This window comes from Anguilla anguilla, chromosome 4 (assembly GCF_013347855.1).
Source record: "Anguilla anguilla isolate fAngAng1 chromosome 4, fAngAng1.pri, whole genome shotgun sequence".
NCBI lineage: Eukaryota > Metazoa > Chordata > Actinopteri > Anguilliformes > Anguillidae > Anguilla > Anguilla anguilla.
In genome coordinates, this window is record NC_049204.1 from 16,565,530 (window position 1) to 16,578,823 (window position 13,294).

Sequence of the window (13,294 nt, forward strand, 5' to 3'; positions counted from 1 at the left end):
TTTTAAGATGATTCTGTATCAATCCTCCTTTTCCCTAATAGTTCCTTCCTTTCTTACTCATCTTTAATTCTCACCTGACATTTACAAATCCAACTGCTAGTGAATGAACAAGTTACAGCTGAAGACATGTAATGTAACACTTCTTCGCTTCATGTTTATTTTTATCATATCATGTGAAAATATGATTTAAAATGATCTACAATTCACTTTGATTCCTGCTTTGTATGAATAAAGTATATCTTAATTTCCTTGTCATTATATTAGCTAGATAGACAATCAGCCAGCTAGCTAGCTACTGTAATTGTTTAGGTGTTTTCTGGATGGCTAATGTTAGCAGACAGTTTTAGACAGACCTCTACAGCCTAAAGTTAGCTGGCTTACCTGTGACCAGCATAACCAAATGAGGTGATCAGTCAGTGAATTATAACTTTACATATCTCGTAAAATTTGTGGCTAAATTTTGCAGCCTGTGTTCTTTGTTCCCCCTCAGTTATTTTAGGTGCATGTCACCCCTGGTCAGGCCCCTCGATTGGTTCTGGGGGTTGGGGGAGGGGGGGGGGGGGGGGGTCAAGGTTCCCTGGAAAGACAGCACTCCTTTTGTTTTGTTCAGCCAGTCCCCAGGAAAGCCATGAGCACTTTTCCGTCGGCCTCTGCACATCAAAGCCGAATCCCTCAATACCTGGCCATTTGGCTGCCTTGAGGTCGAAGCCGGTCGGAAGGGGTCAGCTCCGTTCGGTCCATTCAGAGTTTGTGTAGGCAAATGACTGCCATTGGTTTAATTACGGTTTTCATAGTTAACACTGTTCACAAAGTGTGTTTTTTTTCCCCGTGGAAGTCGATATGAAGTATAGGAAACCTGATGACCATTTTGTTTTTTACGAAAGCTACAAGGTTGGGGTCTCAGTGGATCAGTCCCTGAGAGTCAGCGCATACTGTATGTCTAGGGAAAGACCTCACAATCTGAGACATGGCGAAGGATTTCCGTCGCTGCATGAAGACCCCGTATCAAACTTCATTTTACAGTACGTCTCCTCTCAGCTGATCGAGAACCGCTAGCGCGTGATGTGTTCATTCAGGATGTGAGGCAATAACGCTTTGGCATGTCTGGCAGCGTGTACCTCTGAGAATGATGAGTTGGGGCCCTCCCCAAATTGTTTTTTGTGACCCAGAACCGGACTTGACAGCCCGAGGCCAGGGAAGTGTCAGCCCCGTACAGCTGGCAGAAAATGTTCTTTTTAAGTTGCGCTTCCTGAAGGTGACAACGATCGGGGACGCCGACGTTTGCCGGCCTTCGTGGCGCGAAAAAAAGGAACTGGGGATGAGAGTTCCCCTCTCTTCAGCATTCCAAAAGATTCTCCCTCCCACCCTCCCTCTCTCTCCCATTTTCCCTAAGGCAGATCCCTCCCTCCCCCTGTTCAGGAATGTAATAATACAGGTTCCTCTCTTCAGGATATTGTGTCTGTCTCTCTGTTTAAATTGCTCTCGGAAAAGCACTTCTGAGGGCTGTACAGTATTTTCTTTGTAAGAGGGCCAGATGTTGACTTGATCCCTAGAGGATTCTGTGTCTGTAGGTTTTTTTTTTTTAACCACCCCTCCCTAGCCAGCAGTGTGAGCCATTAACCCCTTTGCTGGTCAGTGCTTTAGCTCATAGCGAGTGATGCGTGTGTGTGTGTGTGTGTGTGCGTATGTGTGTGTGTGTGTGCGTGCGTGTGTGCGTGCGCGCGTGCGTGCGTGCGTGTGCGTGTGTGTGTGTGTGTTTGTGAGAGAGAGCCTGTGTCTGTCTGTGTGTGTGTGTGTGTGAGAGAGAGAGAGAGAGAGAGAGAAGAATAGGTCCCCAGTCCTCAGATATAATGCTTTGGTGGAGTTGTAAAGCCCTGGCATTTGAGATGCTTTGACTGAACTTTTGATTCCTCCCCCTCCCCCCATTCAACCTCCGCACCCCACTCACCCCTCCCCATGCACCCTTGACTCACCCCAGCCCCCCACCCTCTCCCCCCTCCTCCCGGTTCCCCTTAAAGCCTCTGACTGGAAGTTGCCGCGGCAGCACAACTGTCAACGCTTGTCACAGAGGGGCAGGAGCCCGATTGTGATGGGAAGTGACAGGGTTTTATTTCAAATCCCGCTAAATCTGGCTCTTGCTTTATTCTCCCATATTTGGAGTCCAGGGATAGCCTTAATGAAAGAGAGAAAGAAAAGGAATGAGGGTGGAAAGAAAGAGAGAAACATTAAGGGCCTCTTTTTTTTCTCTGTCACTGGACCTGTTTGGTCTCGCCCCTCTCTTGAAGAGTTAGAGAAGTGGCAAAGTTTCGTTCTAATTGCTGCAGAGAACCCAGCCAAATTTCCTAGCTGTTCTTGTGGAAACCAAACAGAGATGTCTTTGTTATGACAGATGGATTTCGTTCCTAAGTCTTAAAGCCCTTTTTTTATTCATTTTAAACTAGAACTGTCCCGAGTTTCCCCCACAAATTGAAGCAAAACCACACCTCAGCCTCTCTGTTTCTGTGAGGGATGCCATTATCCGGTCTAACTGTACTTCTTTAAAAGTTGTGTGGATTTGTCGGCAGCTGAGCATCCCTTAAGGGCAGGAATCGAGCACTGTGACAATTCACTCTGATGACTGGTGTCACTTTTTATTTCTGTTCTGAGAGGAAATAAAAACATGGTTTACACGCTCATAAATCATACTTATCAAGTCAAGCTGAACAGTCCACCCGACTCCGCTGGCTGGTGAAACCGTCCCTGAGATCTCCGTCACACACGCTTTGCAAACAGATCACAATTAGCGCCTCGGTGGTTACTGTTTCCACAGGCCCTCTAGTGGCACTTTAACGGAATTGCATCTTGATTGCCTTTGCACTGGATAAATGTCATTGCATGCTGGGTTCATAGTCCCAACAGTTCCATGGGCACAGTCTTATTTACGCACAACATGTATTTATACTGATGAAAGTTTTGGTAATACTATATTGTGATACAGTGATACTGGGTGGGGTTTGTAGAAAGTAATCCACAGGTCTGTGACCATTTTTATTTGGACCCTTCCCTTAGGGCCTGCAGCTCTTCACTGACTGTGTCTTGTGTAACCATGTTCAGCCCCGGTGTCCCGTTAACAACAACCACACCCACATCTACCAGCACTCGCGTCCATTTCATTTCAATCAGTTTATTCAGTTCCTGTATTGAGTAATCCACTGAGAACATTATGGACATATATTATACTTCATTTCGAGAATTGTCAAAATTGAATGGAATTGACTCCAGCCGTGCCCCCAAACGCAACAATCCCAGCAACAGGTTTAGCAGAAGTAGCATTCTTGTACTTATGTGCTAACTTGACTGTAACAGATCTGTCGTTTTGCTCATTTCTCGTGTTGCATTTGATTAGCCTCCCCGCTAACCGTGTTTCCGTGTTCGTCCCCCTCCCGTTTCCAGCACATCAATAACGACCACATCCACGGAGAGAAGAAGGAGTTTGTGTGCCGCTGGGAGGAGTGCTCTCGGGAGCAGAAGCCCTTCAAGGCGCAGTACATGCTGGTGGTTCACATGCGGAGGCACACCGGGGAGAAGCCGCACAAGTGCACGGTGAGCAGCCGTTCTCCGTGCCGATTGGCTGAGCTTAATCACAGCACTTGTTTTTAACCAGCTGCCGGCTTCTCCCGTCCTATGTCTACACCGGACATGCCGGCTAGCTTTCTGTTATGGTTTTAAGATGCTTTGTGTTAGCCTGCTCAAAGTATATGGCTACAATGCTTCAGAACCTTAACTCTACCTGTGCACCTTAGTACCGGCGAATGGGTGTGTGTTCTAGAGCAGGGCTAATGCTGGAAGGTGAACACATAATGGAATCAGATCACACATTGGGATCTCTGCTGAATGAGCTGTGCTTTTATTATGCTGCCTTCATACATGAGCAATGAATTGCAAGGAAACATAAGGTTCGGTCTCACCTGGACTTCTTCAAAAGAAACATGGAGCAGTCAACCTTCTGCATACATAATGTCCAACCATGAACTTAATGTGAGACAAGAGATAAGTATTGACGCTACACTGCTGCTTGAAATGATTAAAGAATTGGATTGCAGGGTCAGATCCCTGGTGTGGCATTGCCACTGCCTTTATGTCCTTGGGTAAGGGCATAACCCAAATCTGAACAATGAAATCTGGCTGTTTACGGTATATTGATACATGATACCTGTGTTTTTTGTGCAAGGAGACTAAATTTCCTCCTTAAATTTCAAGCTGTGTAAATGGATAATTTGTAGTTTGAAATGTAAGACATTCAAGCCACCATATACTAAAGAACAAAGCTGTATGCTAATAATAATGAAATCACTGAAACCTCACAGAGTACCCATGGCTAGCCTGTGCTCTGTCCTCTCTGCAGTTTGAGGGCTGTGCCAAGGCATACTCGCGGCTGGAGAACCTGAAGACCCACCTGCGCTCCCACACCGGAGAGAAGCCCTACGTCTGCGAGCACGAGGGCTGCAACAAGGCCTTCTCCAACGCCTCAGACCGCGCCAAGCATCAGAACCGCACACACTCCAATGAGGTACTGACACCAGAACCGCACGCACTCCAACGAGGTACAGATACGCACCAGAACCGCACACACTCCAATGAGGTACTGACACCAGAACCGCACGCACTCCAACGAGGTACAGATACTCACCAGAACCACACACACTCAAACGAGGTACTGACACACCAGAACCGCACGCACACCAACGAGGTATAGATATGCCCCGAAACACACGTGCACGTGCACTCTCACAGGCGCGAAGCTTAACTTCTCCCAGCATCAGAGATGCACTCTCCAACCCAGACACACGGATATGCATGTTCCTACACACTCATACAGACAAATAGTAAATCCTTCAAGCGACTTGAACTCCTGTGAGGTACAGATACACTCAGATATGCATGCTCCTACATACTCAAACGCAAACGCGCACAAACACAGACAAGCACAAAGCTGCCGTTTTTCTGAACATTCAAAACACACCCACTCCTGAAAGATACACACGGAGAATAACAACTCCTAACACCGAAAGCGCCCACAAATCCCATCCTCTGCTGATCAGTTGTTTAGCTTAGCTGGGCATTCTGATCAGCAGCGGGACGGACACCCCTTGCCGTTATCCCGCCACACACATGATCTGTCCTCCACTACTCTGCCTGTCATACAGCCACTCCTGGCCTAACTACCTCAGAGCCCATTTCTGCTGTTTTCGCGGGTGGAACAGAAAGGAGGTTAAAAAGAAACCTAGCTGTTAACCGTTCCATTCACCTCCCCCCGCCCCTCCCCCCACAGAAACCGTACATCTGCAAGATCCCGGGCTGCACAAAGCGCTACACGGACCCCAGCTCCCTGCGCAAGCACGTCAAGACCGTGCACGGGCCCGAGGCCCACGTCACCAAGAAGCAGCGCGGGGACACGCATCCCCGCCCCCCTCCCCAGCCCCGGGACCCCGGCAGCAACGGCCCCAGCCGGTCCCCAGGACAGCTGCCGCTGGGCGGGTTCGCCGACCAAAGGGACTATAACCACGCTACCTCAAAGCAGGACGAATGTCTGCAGGTCAAGTCCATCAAGACGGAGAAGCCCATGGTAAGACCCTTTCCTGAACCCTCCTCTATGCTAGTCCATAGAATGTTGCATCTTTGGAATGCAGGACATTTCAAAATATGTGTTTTACACTAATTCACTTGAATTCTGAAACTATTTTACCATAATTCGCCACAAGAACACAATAAATGTACAGTTTGTCGTTCATAATTTTTTCATAACACTTGTAACAGAAGCAGGGTTAAATATACTACAAATAATGTTTTGGGGTTTTGATCAAAACAAATATTTTCCACACAGGCTAATAATATTTTAAAAACCTGGGAGCAATTTGTGTTTTAATTTATTAATGTTGAGCAAGCTAGCTAGAACGTGACATCTCATTTTTGATTTTTCATTAAAAATAAGCACTTTCTCTTTGAATCTCGCAATGCTGCCAACGGCTGTGTAAATATTATGATCAATAAAAAACACAAATGTTTTTTCACTCAGACATTGAAGGGTGATTGGCTCAAAGAAGCAGGAGTAATTATTTTGTTGTGGTTCAAGTCTGGGTCATCGCTCGTTGTAAATCTTAAAAAAAGACCTTGGAATGTGTTTATAGAATGCAGTGGGGGGGTTTTCTTGCATTTTGGCTTTTTTTCTGTGTAAAAAAATGCAGTTTCCCGTTTTAGCAACTGCAGCATTACCCATGTGAAGAAAGTAAGTATACTTTAATTATACTTTAATTATACTATAATTATATGCACCCTAATTATACTTTGTGCATTAATGTATAAAATTGTATATTTTAAGTATACTTCAGCGTGCTATTTTTCACATGGATACCACTGTATAAACCTGCTTACGTGGCTAAAATAGTTTTCCCCACAATAAATAACTTCTAACTTCTGACCTACTGCTAAGTATTTTTTATCCACCTGCTAAGCTGCAGCTGCCTCATTACCAGCAATGGTCCACATACTCCACATTCTCTCTCTTCCTTTTTTTCGCCCTTCTCTCTTTCTCTTATATATAAAATTAGAGAATGCGTTATAGTAAAGTATATACACAAAAAGTATATACACAAAAAGTATATGCGGATGGATCGGATTTCTGACAGAAGCCCTGGTTAAAACTAAATTTGAGTTAATTCCCACACACGCTCTGTGTGACCTGTCATTCAAAACCCAGAAATGGTCTCCAAGTCTGGGCTGTCATTAGTATAAACTTCTGTGTCGTGAAAGAGGGTAAATGAGACTCTGCAGTTCTGTTTGGCCTGGACTCTTCCTCTGTAATAACTGAACATTTTTTCTGTCGATGCATTGTGCATTCCTTGCCCTCTCTTCCTAAGGACAGTGGGTAATCAGGTGAGAAGAGTGTATTTCCGTACTTTTTATTCATAGGCATTTCATGGTTTTTGTTTATTTCTGTCAGTCATGTGCATCACATGTCCTGAGCTGTAATATGGAATTTTAATTTAAACTCTTTTGTTGTTTTCTTTTTTTTTTTTTACACCACAAATAGCAATAGAATTTTCTTGTCCATGCACATTTGTAAGTGTTAGATCATGTTACGTTTTTAAAAAGTTGCATGGTGGCTGGCATGCTATATTTTAAGTGATGTTAGTAAAGTATGAGTCAAAAACATGCATTTTTAAGAATTAGGCTGAGAGCATGATGTATTAAGAACATGCAAAATGAGGCACTCTTTCACAGTTCTTGAAAGCTACCCCTTTCACTGACAGTCAAGTTTAATATTACATTATAGTAAACAAGGTGTGTGAAAATAAGTCATTGTCTGCCCTCCACTGTTTAGAAAATAGCATGAACAATGTTGTCTGCTCTCTTCTGTGATGGCCATTATTGAGTTTGACATTCTCAGTATTCATAGCGTGGGGGGCTGTTTTACTCAGGCTTCTGTGACTGTTCACAACAGAGGGGCTGTGTAAAAAATGGCTGCTTTAAAATGGAAGATTTAATATATATTTAGTTTTGTTGACATGGCTGCTGAAATAGTTTGAGCATTCATCGTCAAGCATCATTGATCTTTTGAAACGTAGTCAATCCGTGACTCTTGACTATATATTCTCCGTATTTCCACCATGGCCAGATTGTGCCTGTACTGTACGTTTACCCATTTGTGGATATTAGTCAGTTTTCTCCATTTCAAGCCATTTCTCCGTAGTTATGTTTTTCATGTTTTATTTCCGTGCAGTACATTCGCAAATTATGAACAGCAATGGTTCTCCGATAATGAGGCCTCTTTGCCACTCCACATGAGTATCGCCGTGTGATGCTATCTTTTAATTTGGTAGCAGCACTTCAATAGCAGCTAATTAGTCTTTAGGTATTAGAACGCGTCTTGACGGCTACTGTCGCCCTGCCCCCCCCCCCCCCCCCCCCGCTCCCTCCAGGCGTCTCAGCCAAGCCCTGGCGGTCAGTCTACATGCAGTGACCAGTCCCCCCTCAGCGGCGCCTATTCCGGCAGTGGAGTCCGGCTTGCTGTGAGCGGCGGGGGCGGCGGCGTCGCGGAGGAGGAGGAGGACGAGGGCGAGGGCGAGGAGGAGGCGCCCATCATGGACTCCACCGTGTCCACCGCCACCTCCGCCACGCTGGCGCTGCAGGCCCGCCACGGCCCGGCGCAGCCGCTGCGCTGGATGGAGCACATCAAGATGGAGCGGCTGAAGCAGGTCAACGGCGTGCTGCCCCGGCTGGGCCCCCACTCCCCCACGCCGCCCCCCAAAGGCCCCGCGCTGCCTCCCATCATAGGAAACGGTAACCCCGCTAACCCCGCTGACCTGCCTTCCTTCGGGCATATACTGTTTTTGGCTTCAGCTTTATGTGAAAACCCTGAACGAAGACTGAAGACTTGCCTCTTCAGGTTGTACCATGGCTCCTCTAAACCCCTTTAGATGTCCTTTCTTTTTCTCTTTTTTTGTGTTTCCTTTTGGGTAATGGTATAAGTATAGCTGTGCAATGATTGATTATCTGTCAAGTTGTACTTTTTGTAACAGTATAAATTGTTTGTTCTCATTGCGCTTATTGATTATAAATGGGCCTCTGTGCTTTCTTGGTGATATCACATTTTTGTATTCCTGGGAGTTACACTGATGTTTTCCTTTACTGTTCGTCAGTCTGGAGCATCTGATGAGTGATTGTAATGTAATGTAATGAGTAGTTGCACTGAGAAATAGATTTCAGGTTAATACTGTGGATATAGAGGCCCTTACCACCAGTGTCAATGCAACTGACCCTTTACATTGTACAAAAATGTGTTTTGTATTGTCTATAAGCACCTGTATTATTTGAGTAATATTGATATAGTGGCTGTACGTGTGCTTATTATGCATTTAGCTCCACTGAAGGTTTGTGGTGAGCGCTAGCTGGTCTTGCTCTTGTGGAGTGAGTGAGTATTCTGTGGCTCTGCTCGGTTCCTCAGGTACGTACCCAGGCCGCAGTAGCTGTGGGGGGGTGTCCCAGCTGTCCAGCACGGACCTGACGGTGCTGAGCCTGCTGAAGGAGCGTCGGGACAGCGGCGGCAGCACCGTCAGCTCTGCCTACCTGAGCAGCAGCCGCCGATCGTCGGGCATCTCGCCCTGCTTCTCCAGCCGGCGCTCCAGCCAGGCCTCGCAGCCCGAGGCCGCCCATCACCGGCGGCACCACAACGCCAGCGCCACCGACTCGTACGACCCCATCTCCACCGACGCCTCCCGCCGCTCCAGCGAGGCCAGCCAATGCGGCGGCGGGGGGGGCGGGGCTCCGTGGGGAGGGGGCGGGCTGTGCGGGGGGTCGGGGGGCATGCTCAACCTCACCCCGGCGCAGCACTACCGGCTGAAGGCCAAGTACGCGGCGGCAACCGGCGGGCCGCCGCCGACGCCGCTGCCCAACATGGAGCGGATGAGCCTGAAGACGCGCATGGCCATGATGGGGGACTGCCAGGAGGGCGGCGGCCACCACGCGCTGCCCCCCCTGGTGGCGCCGCGCAGGTGCAGCGACGGCAGCGCCAACGGCCACGGGAGCCACGGCGGGTACAGGGGGTACGGCCGCCGCGGGCTCTTCCCCCACGAGGCCGCCACCAACGTGGAGAGGAGGGCCAGCGACCCCGTCCGGCCGCATGCCTCCGACCCCTTCGGCATCCCCCGCGTCCAGCGCTTCAGCAGCCTCAACAGCGTGCACCCCCTGCCCCTGCTCCACCCCGAGGGGCGGGGCCTGAGCCCCCAGTGCTACGCGCGCTCCGACGGGAGCCTGCCCCGCCCGGCCGGCATCAGCGAGAACGCAGCGCTGGAGGCCCTGGCCGTGGAGGAGGAGGGCGGCGGCCTGCTGAGCGACGAGGACATGCTGCCCGACGACCTGGTGCAGTACCTCCGCTCCCAGGGCCAGGGCGGGCCTCGCGGCCCCCCAGCGGACCCCCCGCCGGGGCCCCGGCCCCCCGGGCACCCCGCCGACTTCGACCTGCCCCCGGGGAACCCGGCGGGCCAGTCCTGCCGGAGCGGGGAGGAGCCCGGCAAAGACGTGATGCCCATCCAGTGGAACGAGGTGAGCTCGGGGAGCGCCGACCGGTCGCCCCAGAAGCCGCAGCAGAGGTACGGGAGGTGGCCGCCGCCGCCGCCGGACCAGAGCGCCTCCTGCCGCCCGCTGGGCGCGAACGGCAACCTGGCGCTGCAGCAGATGCTGCCGCGGCACCTGCCAGCGTCCGGCGACTTCCAGGAGCAGTACGCCCCGCAGCAGTGTGGCTTCCAGCATGCGGCGGCGTTCGGCGGCGGGCACGGCTGCCCGGGGGGGAGCGGCAGGGGGGCGGTCGCCCCGTACGGGTTCGCTGCGGCGATGCCGGCGGGGCAGCGGCAGCCCTACAGGGCGAGCTCTTACGCCGCCTGCCCCGAGCCCCGGCGGGGGGGCCTCCCGCCCGCGAACGGCTTCCCCCAGCACGACTTCCCCCAGGTGGCCCACGCGCGGCCAAGCTGCCCGGCCCCGCAAGCGGGCTTCCAGCAGAACCGTCCCGCGGCTCACCAGCACGCCGACGGCCCGCTCTTCCCCGGGGTCGGCGACCTCCCCCAGACCTCAGAGCTCCGCCTCCACGCCCAGACCCCGCCCACAAGCTGCAGGAGCTCCGGCAAGCAGCAGCTGTACCTGGGGAGCGGCGCCCCGGGCCAGCAGCAGTTCTCCCGGGACGAGAGCGCCGCGAACGGGTCCCTGTCCCGCCAGGTCTCCAGCCTGAAGCTGGAAGCGACCGACCACCTCCAGGCCAACCCCTGCGCCGCGGCGCAGCAGCACCAGGGCTTCCTCCAGCAAGGGTTCGAGGAGCACGGCGCGTGCTTCCAAGCGCAGGACATGAAGGAGCCCTCCTTCCCCGACCCGGACGCCGCGTGCCTCCTGAGCATGATGGCCGCCGGGCCACCAGGGGACGCCGCCTCGGCCGTCCTCTCCCCGGGAGCCGACCAGGTGACCAGCACGGTGGACGGCGGGGCCAACCTCCTGGACAGCGTGGCGCTCGACTTCGACGCCATCCTGGACGACGGCTACGACCACGGGAGCCTGACTTCGGGGGTCCTGAGCCCCGGAATTTTCCAGAACCTCTCCCGCAGCTCGTCCCGCCTCACCACTCCGCGCACCTCCGTGACATTCCACAGCGTGCCCGCCGGACTCAACAACATGGCCATCGGGGACATGAGCTCCCTCCTCACCAGCCTGGCGGAGGAGAGCAAGTTTCTCGCCATCATGCAGTAGCCATTCTGTCCTATGGGCGGACGCTAGGACGAACAAAAAGGGACACGCGTGAATTTACAAATCTGAAAAAAATATATAAACAGATCTATTTTATACCCTTCTCATCCCTGAGAAGCAGGGATGTGTCAAACTTATTAAATATTCCTTTTCTGGAATTTAGGCTATTTTTTGAGAAAGCTTCTTTTGTATTGTTTTATTATAATGACACAGGGAGACTGCTGTTTTCCACCTGTCAGTTTGAAACAGTATTCTGTGTATTGTCACCGGTTTTCAATGTAAAATGTTGGTATAAATGCATGTGGTAAACAAAATCAGTTGTAACAATGTCTTTGTTAGTACATAGGCTAATCCATTTAGCAATGTATCTACCAATTTACCATTAACTGATGGTAAAATTAAATTGAATACCTGCTTAGAAGTCTTCTTGTCAACAGGTTAAAACGGGTTTATATATTGCAGTCAACTGGCCCCAAGGTTATATTTATCTGATTTGTTGTTTGCTTTGCTTTATACCTTTGATATTTTTGTTTTTACTTGTTTATTAATGTTTGCCTAAATGTAGAATTCAGTGTTTTGGTGGCTTTCAATGTCTCCCAGGTGATGTGGTTTTCTGACATTCTAATTGGTAAAAAAAAATGATCCAAGGCCACTAGGTAAAAAAAATATATATATCAGTCATTCACAGATTTCATAAAAGACCATTAATGCATGACTGAACCGCTCTGTTTACACTGTCTGTGTATGTATTTACATGTATATAATTTTTTACTTTTGTGGAAATTTTGTGTGTGTGTGTGTGTGTGTGTGTGTGTGCACACACGGTGTTTGTGCATGAGTCACCTCATTGCCGTTTTAGAATTTGCTTACGTCTTCAGTAATAACTGTTCTTGTGCTTGGGTAATTGAGACCATTTTATATGTAAGTGCTGACAGGTTCTGAAAAGACTGCATTTATTTGTGAGCACCTTGAGTAGTATTCATTCATTTTATACAGGAAACAAGAAGTCAGACATTTGAAAAGCCACATTTTACATGTCATTTTTATGATATGCTCCTGGAACACCAATGTCACCGTAGTTACATTTATTAACAGTACTTTAGACCTACCTGAACACATGCAAAGGTCTATTGTATGGCTACACGTAACTAAATTTCAGTGACAGAGAATGCAATACTGATTTTTGTTCAAGGTCCATTTATTGTACTGCCTAGACATCAGGCTATTTTTCTGTGTTGTTTCTTTAGCAGTTTATCCGCTCAGCTAATAGTTTCAGTTTTAGCCATATAAAATCTTGTTGTACTCAGATATTTTATGGTATTGGTTAGAAACTGTTTGGATTCTGTTACACTACAATACAATACCTCCCTCACATCACTTTAAGTGACACAAAAAGACTTGATTATGAAGCGTACTGAGTCAATCTAGTGATCAGGACTTTTGTTGATGGGTATTGCTGCAAGAAGCAAAGACAAGTATTGGTAGTGAAATGTGGCAAATGCTTTCGGACACTACATATTGATTTGAATGTTTTCTTTTTTTCATCATAACAGAAAGGTACTGTTTGTTTTTGTATTGTAGTTTTAGGCTTTTTTTGTAGTCGGACAACTTCAGCAACATGCTGAAAGTGGTATAAGATTGTCCCCTATGAAGAGGACTTGAGGAAGTGTTCATAAGGTATGTGCCTTATCTCTGTCTGTCGCTTGAAATAAGGAACACTGCCAATCTTCCATGGTTAAGTATTAAAAAAAAAGATTTATAAAATACGAAAAATAATATACATTTTTTTAAAAATGTTCTGTCTGATGGGGAATTCCAGTGGCAAAACATGTAAAATACACCAGATTTTTCATTTTAGAAATTTTTTGTTTGTGAAAAACCAAGATTTTCAAGTTATGACATTTCTTGCCTTTGTTGTAAGTCTGTAAATACATTATCCTTCTGTAGGTTTAGTTGAAACATGAAGAGGCCTCACAGGCCAAAAAAGCAATTACTTCTATAGCAGGGCTCCTGTGGCCCTAGTCTTAGT

At 48.8% G+C, this 13,294-nt stretch overlaps 1 protein-coding gene across 3 annotated transcripts in view; it reads left to right on the plus strand.

Moving 5' to 3' along the window:
- The window catches only part of gli3 (GLI family zinc finger 3), a 132,038-nt gene extending 120,644 nt beyond the window's left edge, over nt 1-11,394 (plus strand). For all 3 annotated transcript variants that reach the window (XM_035416009.1, XM_035416010.1, XM_035416011.1), the window contains 5 exons: nt 3,433-3,582; nt 4,385-4,549; nt 5,312-5,605; nt 7,959-8,319; nt 8,984-11,394. In XM_035416009.1, the coding sequence (XP_035271900.1) occupies nt 3,433-3,582; nt 4,385-4,549; nt 5,312-5,605; nt 7,959-8,319; nt 8,984-11,268 (3,255 nt within the window). In that variant the 3' untranslated portion in view covers nt 11,269-11,394. The remainder of the gene's footprint in view (nt 1-3,432; nt 3,583-4,384; nt 4,550-5,311; nt 5,606-7,958; nt 8,320-8,983) is intronic.
- The last annotated feature ends 1,900 nt before the right edge of the window (nt 11,395-13,294 follow it).